Genomic DNA, 14,906 nt, shown 5'->3' with positions numbered 1-14,906 from the left:
TGTGGACTAATTTTAGGTTCATAGGACTATGAATCAAAGTTTTTATATATCTTTCATTTTGGAAAATAACGAGTTTGGAAATTGCTATTCTTGACTTGCTCACTATTTTATGGCATTTCAATTATTGTTGCAATTTGACTTTATCTTTTTAACAAAATAATTGTTTTAAGAGTGGTCTCTCTCACGGATCTTAATCTGTGAAACGGGTCAACCCTATCCATATTCATAATAAAAAATAATACTCTTAGCATAAAAAGTAATACTTTTTCATGGATGACCCAGATAAGAGATCCGTCGCACAAATGCGATCCGTGAAACCGTCCCACACAAGTTTTTGCCTTGTTTTAATCCACTTCCAAATGTAAAATACTTCAGTTTTTTTTTTGAATAAATTAGTTTAAAAAACATTGTTAGTATTAGATTTATAACAATAGTGAACAATAATAATTTTTACATAAATAATAATAATAATAATGTTTTTTCATATCTATTTTATAAAATTAATTTAAGTGATGATTTTAAAAGAGTTTTGTTACTAATTTTATTGTTTTTTTTTAGTAAAATAGAATAATTTGGTGATTGAAATATCGCCTTCAATGAATAGGCACGTGGGATTAACACAGAGCTTATACAGAGAGAAAGGATCCAATGGACGCCGGGAATGACATTCCGGGTTCCCAAACTCCACTGTTAAACGACATCGTAATTGGCTGCGTCGACTTCAAACGCCGCCCCTCCGTCCGATCAAAATCAGGTTGCTGGAAATCTGCTTCTTTCATCATAGGTATCCTATCTCAACTATCGTTCGGCAATTTCCATTCGTTGAGTTGCTTTTGAATCACATATTACTTCTTTCTTGTTTGATTATACAAAAGGTGTTGAAATGGCTGAGAGATTTGCTTATTATGGAATAAGTTCGAATTTAGTGACCTATTTAACTGGCCCCTTTGGACAGTCCACTGCAACGGCAGTGGCGAACGTGAACGCGTGGTCCGGAACGGCGTCGCTTTCACCTCTTATCGGTGCTTTCATTGCTGATTCATTTTTAGGCCGATACAGGACAATCATTATTGCCTCGGTGCTCTACATTTTGGTGAGTGAATAATCAATCCAATTGTAGTAAAGCTCTTCTATTTCCCTTTTAGTATTGTTGGAAGTAACTTCAAATTTGATTATTCAGATATTCGGAAGTTAATTAATTTCATGGGTTAAGTATAACAGAATCAAGATTAATTAAAAACACTACAACGACATTGTCCAAGGGGCCAAGAAAATAGGTCGCTGATTGCGAACTTTTTCCGTGATTTGCAAATCTCTCATCAAACATTAGAGAACAATCTAGATTTTTGTTGTGCTGAGCTAAAAGTAACTGCTCGTGGGTTGTGTCTGCTCACAGGGACTTGGCTTCTTGTGTTTATCAGCTGCACTTAATTCAGTCAACTCTTCAGAAAGCAAGAACGATGTAGATACTCTATCATATTCTCCTCTGCCACCCTATCTTCAGATATTTTTCTTCTTCTCTTTGTATTTAGTAGCATTAGCGCAAGGTGGGCATAAGCCTTGCTTACAAGCTCTTGGAGCTGACCAGTTTGATGAGGAACATCAAGAAGAAAGTAAGGCAAAAGCCTCATTCTTCAATTGGTGGAATTTTGCCTTGTGTTTAAGTGTTCTGTCATCTCTCTTGGTTCTGAGCTACATTCAAGAGAATATGAGCTGGGAACTTGGCTTCGGGATTCCATCAATTATCATGTGTTTTGCGTTATTCTTTTTCTTGTTGGGAACTGTGAACTATCGATACCGTATAAGCAGTGATGAAAGTAACCCATTTGCAAGAATTACACGCGTCTTTGTCAAAGCTGCTATAAACTGGCTAGCCACCCATTCGGGCACGTCAACTGATTATGAAGCTCGACCAATTCTGCATCATGAAGATTCTCAATTCAGGCAAGTTCATTAAGTCATGGTTAAAAACTTTGCCTACCTAACCAAAAAAAATGAAAGAAAAAACAAACTGGTAACATTTTAGTTACTTGCTTCACGTGTTTAGTCTGGAGTATGATTTTGTTCGATATATTACTTTCTGGTTGCAAGGTTTCTTGACGAAGCATTAATCATACCCGAGGGTTCAAAAAACAACACAAAAGCTTGTAGCATCGCTGACATTGAAGAGGCAAAGGCAATTCTCAGGCTTGTTCCATTATGGTCTTCCTGTTTGGGATATGCAATAGTATACACACAGCCTTCAACACTGTTCACAAAGCAAGGCGCCACAATGGATCGTTACATCACTTCCAGCTTTCAGATACCAGCTGCTTCACTTCAATCTCTTATTGCCTTTTCTATTTTTGCCTTTATTCCAATCTATGACCTCATTTTGGTTCCCATTACCAGAGCTATAACCAAGAAGCCAGCAGGTATATCAATGCTTCAACGAATTGGTATTGGGATACTTTTATCATTAATTGCCGTTATAATAGCTGCATTTATTGAGAGGAAGCGTCTTGCAACTGCTATGGAACATGGGCTTGCTGACTTGCCAAAGGCGACAGTACCAATGAGTATATGGTGGCTGGCTCCTCAATATGTGGTTTTTGGAATAGCTGACGCCTTCACCTATGTTGGCCTTCAAGAATTCTTCTATGATCAGGTTTCTACTGATCTGAAAAGTGTAGGTATTGCTCTGGGCCTTGGTTTGATTGGCATTGGGAACTTCCTAAGTGGTTTTCTCGTATCTGCAATCGAGAAGATAACGAGTGAACGTGGTGAGGACGGTTGGTTTTCAGATAACTTGAATCGAGCTCATCTTGATTATTTCTACTGGGTGCTGGCGGGGATCAGTGCATTTGCGTTTTCTGCGTATGTTTACTTCGCCAGGTCTTATGTTTATCATAGAAGAATCACTGCCTGAGAACGCACGTACTGTAGCAGTGCTTCACGTTCATGTATTCTACTTCTTTGTTCAATTAATCTGGTCTGCTATTCGTGTAATATCATGATATACTAGTGGTGATGGTAGTTCTACACCCCCTAATAATATGAGTTTCTTCAACTAAACTTTATTTTAAAACATATTATAAATTTTTTGTGCTTATGTTCAACGAACTTAACGAGGATAACAAAACCTGTTAAAATACGTAAACGTTCTGATTCCAATCTCCAGTTCCAAAGCCCATTTCAAGATGAAAAATTGAAGCTGGCCGCCTCAAATACGTAGACCAAGTTAGGTCGGGGATAATAAATTGGAACAGGTGTTGTTCCATAGATTTGCATGCATGCGTTCTTTCTCCACGTGTGCATGCAAACGAGAAGACAAATCAAAAGCCACATGACATAATGTAAGTCCTCCATTTTCAGTTTCACGTTTATTATTCGCCACCAGGCGCAGTGCGGCAGTGGGCTGTAACAGTAGCTACCACTTCTTTGGACTGAATCTTCCAAGAATGTCGATCTCTTCGAATGTCATCGTTTCTAATAGTTTCCAAAATGAGTGTGTCGAACGGATGGTGGATTCTGAAGGACAGCCAGCAATAAGATATCAAACGGGCTACTGGCGATCTGCGCGTTACATCATAGGTAAGATTGTAAGAATATTTTACTGCCTTTAATTTAAGATCGAAGTAATTTACGTCAGTTGTTTGAATTGTACTTACTTGTGATTGTAATTTGAATGGCAGGGGTTGCGGTGACTGAGAGATTTGCGTTCTATGGAGTGAGTACGAATTTGATAAGCTATCTTACGGGGCCGCTGGGGCAGTCTACCGCGACGGCTGCAGCCAGTGTAAATATATGGGCAGGCACTGGATTAATGCTGCCGCTTTTGGGTGCTTTTGCGGCCGATTCATTCTTGGGCCGATACTGTACCATTATGCTGTCCTCTCTGCTTTATATCTTGGTCAGTTATTAGTTTCACATTCTACATTGTTAGGAACAAGCGTATTTAACTTATACAAACTTAAGTATGAAAACCAATGTTTATATATATGTGTGTGTGTGTGTGTATCTATGTATGTATTAACCGCCAAGGAAAGTGGTGAAATTTGTTAAACAAAATAAATCAAGAAACAAAACAAAACACAAAAGGAGGGACTAGACAAAGAACGTGAGAACAAATGTAACGCGATCTTTAATCAATCAAGTCTAATAAGAGCACGAATATGCTTGGCAGAAATACTAGGTGTTGAATCAGTGGTGTTCAATAACTCAATGCCCGTTATAGTTACTAAACTGGGTTGAATGCTTAGTTCTAGCGTTCTGGATGTTGAGATAACTCAATATCTGATCAACAAGTTCATGTTGGGTGTTAATTCCTAAAAATTATCTGACCATCTATGCACGTTGATTTGAATATTAATTACGGTTTTTGGCTATCTGCTGCATTTTTCTCATAACTCTTGGAGGAGAAGTTAAGTATTAAAATTGTTATTTGAGCAATCATAGCTTGAGGGGTCCACAGGTTTTTACCAGACCTGTTGATCTATGAAACTAAACTAGACATTGCACTTTCTTCATCATCTGCTTCAGCACTAGATGCAGGAGACACAGCAGTCTCATGCAAATTATACTGTTTCTAAGCCTTTGAATCTCAATAAAATAAAATGCTTGTTTGTTTTGTACTGATGACTATACATATAGGCACTTGGCATGTTGACTGTCTCGGCTTTGCTTGATTGGCAAGGCATTTCCATGGATAAGTCACAGTCCCCAGATAAGCTTCAAGTTTTGTTCTTCTTCGTATCCCTTTATTTAATGGCCTTCGGACAAGCGGTCCACAAACCTTGCATTCTAGCATTTGGAGCAGATCAGTTTGATGAGCAAGATCCCACAGAATTAAAAGAAAGAGGCTCATTTTTCAATTGGTTGTATTTTGGCGCATGCGCAGGGCCTTTAATGGCCTTAGTAGTATTGAATTACTTACAAGATAACGTGAGTTGGGGTCTTGGATTTGGGATCCCTTGCATTTCTATGGTAATTGCTCTGGTAATATTTGTGTCTGGAAAGAAGTCTTACCGGTATAACAGCAAAATCGAGGAGAAATGTTCCCTTTTGAGGGTTTCTCAAGTCTTCAATAAATCAACAATGAATAGAAGTGTTTCACATTCCACGAGTGGTTTCGACGAAGAAGAGCAAAACATGGCGCCTCAGCTAGGTTCTCAGCAAATCAGGTACGGTTTCAGAGTGGTTCTGTGCACATTACGCCAGTGGTCAAATGGGGCACCTATTTTCTAGTTTTGCTTCTATACAATATTTCTAGATTCACCATTGCATGGTACAAATTCAAGTTTCATAGGAATTTTGGCAGGCAAAACAGATCTCTTAACGAAGCTTTGCTTGCCTCGGATGACTCTGTCGAAGACAAGGATATTGGGGGCATCAAGGAAGTTGAAGAGGTGAAATCCATTAGGAATTTAATCCCATTATGGGCTACATCTTTGCCACTCGCCACAGTCTTAGCTCAACCCTCCACACTTTTCACCAAACAAGGCATTACGATGGAAAGATCCATTAATTCAAAATTCGACATACCCGCTGCTTCACTTCAATATGTAATCGGTCTCTCGATCATCCTCTTAATCCCATTGTACGACCGTATCTTTGTTCCCATATCCAGAACAATAACCGGAATTCCCTCCGGGATAACAAAGCTTCAAAGAATAGGGACCGGGATGTTCTTATGCACCATCTGCATGATCACAGCAGCACTGGTCGAGAGAAAGAGACTTAATGTTGTGTTAGAACAAGGATTAGCCGATTTAGCAAAAGCTAAGGTTCCCATGAGTTTCTTGTGGCTAATCCCACAGTATATTTTATTCGGGATCACCGAAATATTCGCATTGATTGGTTTGCAAGAGCTCTACTACGATCAGATGCCTTGCGGTTTGAAAATTGTAGGCCTCTCTTTATATCTTAGTATTTGTGGGATGGGAAACTTTATAAGCAGTTTCCTTATATGCATCATCGAGAGAGTTACTAGTGATTCTGGTGGTGAAGGAGGTTGGTTTTCGGACAACACAAACAGGGCACATTTAGATTACTTTTATTGGTTACTTGCTGTAGTTAATGTGCTAGGTTTCATAGGTTTCGTTCTGTTCGCTAAATCTTATAACGGTACCAGCAATCGTGGGAATATTCTCGTTTAAGAAGCATGATGGCAGGTAGTACTAGGTTTTAGTTTCATTTAGTGACATGAATATCACTGTATATGTATCCAGTTTTTTCTTTCTTTTTCTTTCGTTATTTTGAGGACCGAAACTTGGGTGGGAATCATGGTGAACAAATGATGATTCGATGAAGTTATTCGATGTCTTTTACTTTGTGCCATGGCACTGTACTTGATATTATTAGTATTCTGAGTCTGAGTCTGAGTTTGTTTCGATTTTTGAGCATAATGTTACTAACGTTGATAATCGAAAGAGTCACTGATATTTCCAAAAGTCATGTTCCCGTATCTATTACAGTTATAATTGTGAGCAAGTAGATTTAGGAAACATCCCATCTCATGTCAGACAGTAAATTGAATGATTGAGAAATCAAAACAAGAGGAATCGGTGTGATATATCATCTGGAAAAGTTCAGGATTCAAACCGGAAGAGGTCAGATTGGGACAGTTCAGGTCCCGAGTTCTATATACTCTCCCCATTGTAGAAGTGGTCAGATCATGATTCAAACCTTAGTGCAAGAAAACACTCCAGAATGTCCTAATAATAAAAAAAAGCAAGAGGAATCGGGACATTCCTCTTTTCTAACTTCCTTCATTGGTCGGCCGGGGTGGAAGCAATGTTACAAGAAAAACTACAACATATAAAACAAAGGATACAACTACTGATGGAGAGCAGAGAATCAAGAATACTGTCATATTTTCATCTTGTTCTTGGACTAAGTTTGCCGCTGGCTGGTTCATCAAATAATTTAATATAAGATATGGTTGGTAGTAGTCATTATCTAACACATTGGCTATTGAATAAGGTGTGTGATAAGTTGTTTTTGCCAAATAAAGAAAGTAATTGGGTGGGGAACGTGACACCTATGTCTCTTCCTTTGAGATGAGAAAAATATAATTAATAATTATTATTATTATAGACGTGGGTTTTGCTAGGTTTGGGGACATTAATAATCCTGCCTTAACCGGAAACGTGGACCACTAGACCGAGTTGGTCATCCTTATCAAATTGGGGGGAAGAAAAAAATATTGGACACATATTTATATGTAAAATACTTGTAAGAACCATAAATTCCATTGTTTATTCACACAATTCATCGGATTATAAATTTTTTAATGTCAAAATCAGATTTCTTGGACTTATATTTGTCGGGAGAGATTGGATAAGTCTGTATATGTTGTTTTCATGTATAGTAATTGTAATTGCGATGGATTTGAAATATAATTCGTTTATAATATATTTCAAATTTATTTTTCGAACGTCTCTTAAACCGAACTTTAACTTTTAATTGCATCATAAGAATACAGATTAAATCCATAACTTGTGAAACTAGTCTATGTAATAGCGCAATAGGGTTTGTTCGATCATACCCATATGGGTAGTGCCCCAAAACCATTGAGTACCATGAAGAGTTGACACATGTTAAAATTTGACAAGTGTCAACTCCTCAATGGTTTTGAGGCACTACACATGTGGGTAGGGTCGAACAAACCGCGTAATAGATGTAGTCATGTAGTAACTTGAAATTTTATGATTATAGTATCCTTTAATACATTCATTAATTTGTGCATATATATATATATGTATGTATAATATTATTTTTGAGACACCTAAGATTTTTTTTTGTCTATGGATAAGGATGATATACATAATTAATAATCAGTCGCACATTCTGTAACTTTCTTAATAAGCTACATGTCAATAAAATAAGTTTTTTTCCCCAAGTCCAATTTAATCCTTACCTAACTAAATCAATATATACATATAACCCATATATTGTTTGATAAATAATCTTATAAATCGTAGGTCACAGTTTTTTTGTGATATCGTCTTTCGAATTTAAATTAATACCGTTCAATCATACTAATATCTATTATAAAAATTAATATTTTTAATTATAATGTAACACTGTATCACTAGAGTTTTCATTTATTCTAAAATATTTATGTTACACTCAAATTAATTATGATAATTTCTTTCGGTTCAGTTCCTCGTCCCCATCAGTTGTCAATTTACGGAATTAAGTGTGGATTTCATAATTATAAATGCAATTCAAATAAATAAATAAATAAATAAAATATCCATCAATATTATTGATGTTTGAATTATTAAATATATATTTTTTTGGGACAATCGGGGGCAGCCGCAGTAGCTTTTATACCGCAAATTCTGCGACCTGCATCATCCCCTGATTTTGGTTGATATTCCGAACGACAATGTTCATGCATTACCCCACGATTAATATTCTCTACTGATTGATATAATTTAAATTTTTCAACCTTATATTATAATTTTTGCTTTCGATTATATTTTTAAAATTAGAATATTTATATTATTATTTAAATAAAAAAAATCTCGACACATAATTGAGAACCGAATAAGTTTATTTTTATCGAAAGGATAATAGAAAAATTGTGGGCAAAAATAAATGAATTTGAGCCCCTAACCTCTACCTTTCCATTAATTATTATTAACATTGGGTTTTATTGTTTTCCTCCAATTACTTCATATGTTACTCTAAGAAAAGGTTCATATTAATTATAGACCCCGTGGGTTAACAAAAACCACGTCCCTCGCATTTATCCTCTATTTATGGTCTTCTTTATTTATTAACTATACAAAGTTTTTCTTTTTTAAAAAAATATTACTTTGGCGCACAAAGAAAAGACCGGGAATTGACTCGATTTTATGAGACATATATCTAATCCGATTCAAATAGAAAAAAATATTATTATTCATGATATTTATAAATTGAATCGATTCATTTCATGAATATATATTCGTAAAATCGTTTTGACAACAAAAATACTGTAAATTCACACTGAAACCCGTTACCTATACATACATATTATGCAAATATATGTTTTATGTTAAAAATACAATTTAATTTATGTTGTTGAATTATTTTTATTTTTTTAACGAGCCGGCGTTACGACTTACGAGGACGATGGTGACAAAGAAACATGGTGTGCAATAATAACTATTATTATTATTATTATTATTATTATTATTAGTATAATCAAGATGTTTATCACTTGACAGTGTGTCATAAAAACCTAATAAATTACAAATTATTAAATATTTGCATAATAATACATTACACCAAAAAGAATGTCTCTGTTTCTCTATTCTAATTCCAAGATTACGATGCTGACAACAAATGGNTAAAGCAAATCACGAATCGATTGTCATTAGATTGCTTTGTTTCCTCTGAGTAAACCTTATTCAGATACATCTTGTCTTGTCTTGCCACAAAAGTCTTGATAATATATTTATTTTAATTAAATATATAATTAACTCTACAAAAGTAAAACCTTACCCATTAGTATTCCAACTATGCAATTAACAAGAAAAACATTATTATTATTATTATTATATACAAAAATTAATTTGAATTTTATTGTTTATTATGAAATATTTAGTTGATTTTGGTCCAAGAAAGAGGAGTCGTGGTGTGTTGGAGATGGACCCCATTGCAAGAGTGGTAACGAGCTGGCATATTTCAAGTCTTTGACAGACTGTTCCTCTTCCCACATAAAATTTTTATCCCATTTTGCTCGCCCTTTCCCCCATAAAATATTCAACCTGTTTGTTTTTATTTATTATTTAACGGGGCTTTGAATTTCTGTGTTTCAGGGAAAGTTTAATTTGTTGTTTTCTTGAATTTTTGGATTGGATATGGCTGAGGAAATCAAGAAAACAACTGCTGAGGCCCCGTCGTCAGGTGCAGAAGAGGTGGTCGTGTCTGATGTTCCGGTGGCTGAGAAGTCTACGGCCACTGTTGTAGAGAAGGAGCCGCCGCAGCCGGAGTCTGAATTGGAGAAGGTGGAGAAGCTGGCGCCTGAAGAGGTGGTGGAAGGGGAGAAGGAGAAAGGTGAAGCGTGTGGGGAGGACAAGGTTGCTGAATCTGTATCATTTAAAGAGGAGAGCAACAAGGTGGATGATCTCGTGGATCCAGAAAAGAAAGCCTTGGAGGAATTCAAACTGTTGATTCAGGAGGCACTCGCCAAGCGTGAATTCACCGCTCCACCTCCCCCTCCGGCGGTCACCGCCAAAGAGAAGGAGCAGCCGAAAGAAGAAGAAGCAAGACCTGAAGAAAAGAAACAAGAGTCCAAGACCGAGGAGAAAGCAGTGGAAGAGCCACCAAAAACTGAAGAGAAAACGGAAATTGCCGAGGCACCACGTGCTGATGTCCCGTCGCTGCCGCAACCAGCGACGGAGCCCGTGAAAGAAGAGGTCGTGGATAAGAAGCTTGAAGAAAAAGTGACCCCACCACCGGCTGCTGCAGAGCCATCAGCCGTTGAAAAGGTTGAACAAAAAGCGGAAGCTGTTGAAGAAGAGATTAAAGAGACCATAGTTCATGAGGTCACCAACCCCGCTCCGCCACCATGTGAGGAACCTGCGGCCACGCCGGCGGATGATCAGAAACCTAAGGAAGAGGAGGAGAAAGCCCCTCTATCTCCGGAGGAGGTTTCCCTATGGGGTATCTCCCTTCTTGCCGATGAGAGGAGCGATGTGGTTCTCCTCAAGTTCTTAAGGGCGAGGGATTTCAAAGTAAAGGAAGCCTTTTCCATGCTAAAAAATGTGGTTGCATGGAGGAAAGAGTTTAAAATCGACGACCTGTTAGAAGAAGAAGGAATCGGCGAGGGGCTCGAAAAAGTTGTGTATATTCATGGAGTGGATAGAGAGGGGCACCCTGTTTGTTACAATGCTTTTGGCGAGTTTCAGGACAAGGAACTGTACAACAACACCTTCGCTGATTCTGAGAAGAGAACAAAGTTCCTCAGGTGGTATATTCAATTCCTGGAGAAAAATGTCAAGAATCTTGATTTTAGTCCTGATGGCACCTGCACTTTTGTTCAAATTACCGATCTCAAGAATTCCCCTGGACTCATCCTTTTCAAGAAAGAACTTCGTCAAGCTACGAACCAGGCGCTCCAGTTGCTCCAGGATAATTATCCTGAATTTGTTGCCAAACAGGTATAATTCTAAAAAAGATCCCTTTTTTAAACCTTCTGCTAGTGTTATCGAAATTTTCATTTATATGAGTTTGTTTAGCAAGGCCTAAAAATATGAGTTTTCTCCGTTCTGGGTTTTCTGCATTTAATCTTTCTTGCTTGGTGGTATAATTTATAGGGCGTGTATGTGAATTTGGTTTCTGATTGAAGTGTTTGTGTATTATTGATGTTGCAAAGGTGTTTGTCAATGTTCCATGGTGGTATGTGGCTTACAATAGGATGATTAGCCCATTCTTAACCCAAAGAACGAAGAGCAAATTTGTATTCGCAGGCCCTACCAAGACTGCTGAGACTCTTTTCAAGTCAGTCAATTTGATTAAATTATGTTCCCTTCAATTTTAATGTTTCTACTATCGTGGCATTCATTATATACCTAGTTTAATTATCATGATGATGATTTTTTTTTTTGGTGACAGATACATAGCGCCCGAGCAAGTACCCATTCAATATGGTGGCCTCAGCAAGGAAGGTGATCAAGAATTCACCATCGCTGATCCGGCAACGGAGGAGATTATTAAGCCAACTTTCAAACACACCATTGAACTTCCCATCACTGAGGTGGGCAAGTTTTTTCCAGTCATTCTCTGATTATAAAATTCTACTCAAGAAACTGAAATTTCGCATTTAACTCAAATTCTGGGATTTAGCAGGCTTGCACGTTGGTCTGGGAGGTGAGAGTAGCAGGCTGGGATGTATCCTATGGAGCTGAATTTGTGCCAAATGCCGAAGGCGGATACACTTGGATTGTATCGAAGCCAAGGAAGATTGCGGCCACTGATGAACAGGCGATTTTCTGCAGCTTCAAAATCGGTGAACCTGGCAAAGTTGTGCTTACATTCGACAACCAAACTTCTAAGAAGAAGAAGCTTCTCTATAGGTCCAAGACCAAGCCAGGTCAATGAAATTCTTGAATACAATGCAGCAAGAATAAAAAGGGGGGATTCCTTATTTTCATTTACATATTCTTTTATCTTATATTTGTATTAAACTTAGTTTTCCAGTTAAGGGACTTCTTATTTACATATCTGTTTGCTGTTTCTTGTACTTGAATTTAAATTTGTTGTTCGATTGTTTAAATATGTCTGGTGAAACATTTTAGGGGGAAGATGATGGATACACATTGGAATGGGAATAGTGTGGCATGTGGCATAATTCTTTTTTCTTGAAATACTAGTGTGAATTGTGGAAAGAAACATTCGTTACTATACTTAGTTTATGCTTCATTTTCCAGCTGTTATTGGTTTCTTTTCTTGCATGTTCATACTTCACAACCCCCATTGTCCTTATTCTCAAATTTGGCCCGTTTTTGTGCTTTTTCTGGCATGACATGGTGCAAAATGTCAAGTCTTTCATGTGAAGATTGATGGATTTCTTTTGTAGGAAAATATTTGATGTAAATTACTCTGAAATTCACTTTAAATTTGGATTATATCCTAAAAAAAGTTGGAAATTTGAAATCATATGATTACTTCAAATCAATCGATTCACATAATATTCGAATGTACCCAAAAAAATTCGTGGATTGAATATGATATCATCTGTATGTGGACATATTGAGTATTTGCAAAATCAGTGAGGTGGCAACTTAGGGGTTAACGTGGTGTAATAAATCAAGGAGAAGGCAGGCAAGTGGTATTATCATTGGTCCATATCACATGCATCGTGTGCCATGCATCGTGTGCCTATAAGGAGAGCACATTGGTCGTTTTAATTGGGGAAAAAATAATATTAATTTTTTAAAGTAAATTTAATATTTATCTACTAAATTTAAAATCTGTCCCCTCTCATATCAATCTTAAACTAAATTTCGTTTTTTTTGTTTCTTCCATTTCTTGAATTTTTGTTTAAATATTGTGCTGATGATGTAATAATACGATGAATCAAAATTTTTAATGAATCTTTTATATGTGAATGTTTTTGGAGAAAGGAGACAGTACTTGGTTAGGTACTGTATGTTAAGGTGGATGCCTTTTCAGAATTGAAACAGAGAAAAAATCAATGGACTCGTCAAAAGAAAAGAGTCGACCTTTTTCGAAGGAAGATAAAGCACCCATTTTTTTTAATAAGCTGGCTGTGAATGTCTTTTGTAATTTGTCAGTCCCTTTAATATTCTTTTTGAAATTCCTACTTTTTTATTTGTATAATTTTGTCCTAAAAGTTTAGTACATGAAAATTACACACACCAACTTTGTTAGCAAAAGTCTTAGTTTATCACTCTCTGTTCATCAGTATAAAAATCCTGAAACAGAAACAGACCCACCGATAACATTAATGGAACGATGATGAAGCACATCCGATGTAGTATAGATTTTTCCGTTGAAGAAAAGAACGTTGTGGTTAAATTCTTAAAGTACCTTTTGATTTCGAGTAACTTTTTGTTTTTGTTTTTGTTTTTGTTAGTGTTTTTTGTTGACTTTAAAGTTTGCTAAATGTAATAATATGATATTTTTTAAGAAGATATGAAAAAAAGAATTAGAGTAAATGGGAATTTTTCTAGTAAGAAAAAGAGAGTAACATCAAATCAAACTTGGAAAATCATTAATAAATATTATTTATTTTGGTTTTTTTAGGGGGGGCAATTTTTTCGTATTATTGTTTGTTCAGTTGGGAGATCAGAAAATGACATTACGGAGCACTTTGTCTGTTCCGAGAGAGTACAATAATTCCCTCGAAATTCAGACAATAAAAACGATGTATGCTTCTTCTTTCTTTAAATTTAGTGTTTGTACACACAAATTTTTTTTAAAAAAATTATAGAAGATGTAAATAAAGACTTTAATCACATTCCCAAACTCTGTAGAATCGCTTACCCGACCATTATTACTCATTTTGTTTCTTGAAAGTTATTTTCATGGAAAATTTCCTCTCTTTTTTTGGAGATATTAATACAATGGTACTAGATTGAAATATTTGAATAATATTAATACTTTGTATTTCTTCCTCGTATTTATCAAATACTATATAGTGACCGGGGATGCTTGTCCAAAAAGGTTCAAGCTTTTTTTTTGCCATTTTTCTTTCTTTTTAATCATATTACTTTGAAATATAACATTTATTCTTTTTAACGAAACTTGAGTTCCATCCCAAATTATTTCCATTGAGGCAAACAAAAAACAAAAAAAAAAAAAAGAAAGAGAGAGAAGGAAATATGGGAATCAAGTAATGATAATAAGTACAAAGACCAATAAATTACTTGTTAGATTTGTATCTTGAAAAAGACAAAAACTTGTGTGAGACGGTCTCACAGGTCGTATTTTGTGAGACGGATCTCTTATTTGGTAATCCATAAAAAAATATTACTTTTTATGCTAAGAGTATTAATTTTTATTGTGAATATCGATAGGATTGACCTGTCTCACAGATAAAAATTCGTGAGATCGTCTCACAAGAGACTTAAAAAAACCGTGGACAACATTAATTTGATGTATTTTATATTTTATATAATTAAATGGTCAAGTTTTCTTGATTATGATCCGAATTCAATGTACCCTCCAATGTCAATGATTGCCTCTCGGATTCCTTTGTGTTTAGACAGATTATTTGGTACTGATAAAAAGACGAAGCAGCTGGGTTGGCAATAACAACTAAGCAAAAGTCAAGCACGAACTAATTATTAACATGATAAATGATTGTGTTTTGAAAAAGGCTGGGTGAGGGGGGGTTATGATTCTTCGTGTTCGTCCCCATTCATATTAATGAAATTTATTTTATTTTGAAATGCAAAGACAAC

The 14,906-nt window shown here is 36.0% G+C and overlaps 3 protein-coding genes across 3 annotated transcripts; all 3 read left to right on the top strand.

Moving 5' to 3' along the window:
- The first annotated feature begins 584 nt into the window (after positions 1–584).
- Positions 585–2,908, top strand: LOC140983156 (protein NRT1/ PTR FAMILY 5.10-like). Its single transcript, XM_073450079.1, has 4 exons — positions 585–784; positions 876–1,093; positions 1,397–1,944; positions 2,092–2,908. The coding sequence occupies exons 1-4, from the start codon at positions 649–651 to the stop codon at positions 2,906–2,908; spliced, it is 1,719 nt and encodes a 572-aa protein (XP_073306180.1). The 5' UTR covers positions 585–648.
- A 484-nt stretch (positions 2,909–3,392) lies between these two features.
- LOC140983157 (protein NRT1/ PTR FAMILY 5.10-like) lies at positions 3,393–6,331 on the top strand. Its single transcript, XM_073450080.1, has 4 exons — positions 3,393–3,573; positions 3,675–3,892; positions 4,633–5,162; positions 5,300–6,331. Exons 1-4 carry the CDS (start codon positions 3,441–3,443, stop codon positions 6,135–6,137), a joined length of 1,719 nt encoding a protein of 572 aa, XP_073306181.1. The 5' UTR covers positions 3,393–3,440; the 3' UTR covers positions 6,138–6,331.
- A 3,359-nt stretch (positions 6,332–9,690) lies between these two features.
- LOC140982761 (patellin-3) lies at positions 9,691–12,399 on the top strand. Its single transcript, XM_073449450.1, has 4 exons — positions 9,691–11,138; positions 11,354–11,478; positions 11,593–11,734; positions 11,827–12,399. The coding sequence occupies exons 1-4, from the start codon at positions 9,837–9,839 to the stop codon at positions 12,076–12,078; spliced, it is 1,821 nt and encodes a 606-aa protein (XP_073305551.1). The 5' UTR covers positions 9,691–9,836; the 3' UTR covers positions 12,079–12,399.
- Positions 12,400–14,906: the final 2,507 nt, after the last annotated feature.

Source organism: Primulina huaijiensis, chromosome 8 (assembly GCF_012295235.1).
Source record: "Primulina huaijiensis isolate GDHJ02 chromosome 8, ASM1229523v2, whole genome shotgun sequence".
In the NCBI taxonomy this organism is placed as follows: domain Eukaryota; kingdom Viridiplantae; phylum Streptophyta; class Magnoliopsida; order Lamiales; family Gesneriaceae; genus Primulina; species Primulina huaijiensis.
This window is presented reverse-complemented; position numbering and strand designations above follow the sequence as displayed.

What these genes read in the sequence shown, in the direction of transcription:
- LOC140982761 (XM_073449450.1), top strand. Translation starts at nt 9,837, where the DNA reads ATGGCTGAGGAAATCAAGAAAACAACTGCTGAGGCCCCGTCGTCAGGT. An exon ending in CTGAATTTGTTGCCAAACAG is followed by an intron (nt 11,139 to 11,353) that starts GTATAATTCTAA and finishes GATGTTGCAAAG; the next exon opens with GTGTTTGTCAATGTTCCATG. An exon ending in ACTGCTGAGACTCTTTTCAA is followed by an intron (nt 11,479 to 11,592) that starts GTCAGTCAATTT and finishes TTTTGGTGACAG; the next exon opens with ATACATAGCGCCCGAGCAAG.
- LOC140983156 (XM_073450079.1), top strand. Translation starts at nt 649, where the DNA reads ATGGACGCCGGGAATGACATTCCGGGTTCCCAAACTCCACTGTTAAAC. An exon ending in ATCTGCTTCTTTCATCATAG is followed by an intron (nt 785 to 875) that starts GTATCCTATCTC and finishes ATTATACAAAAG; the next exon opens with GTGTTGAAATGGCTGAGAGA. An exon ending in CCTCGGTGCTCTACATTTTG is followed by an intron (nt 1,094 to 1,396) that starts GTGAGTGAATAA and finishes GTCTGCTCACAG; the next exon opens with GGACTTGGCTTCTTGTGTTT.
- LOC140983157 (XM_073450080.1), top strand. Translation starts at nt 3,441, where the DNA reads ATGTCGATCTCTTCGAATGTCATCGTTTCTAATAGTTTCCAAAATGAG. An exon ending in ATCTGCGCGTTACATCATAG is followed by an intron (nt 3,574 to 3,674) that starts GTAAGATTGTAA and finishes TTTGAATGGCAG; the next exon opens with GGGTTGCGGTGACTGAGAGA. An exon ending in CCTCTCTGCTTTATATCTTG is followed by an intron (nt 3,893 to 4,632) that starts GTCAGTTATTAG and finishes CTATACATATAG; the next exon opens with GCACTTGGCATGTTGACTGT.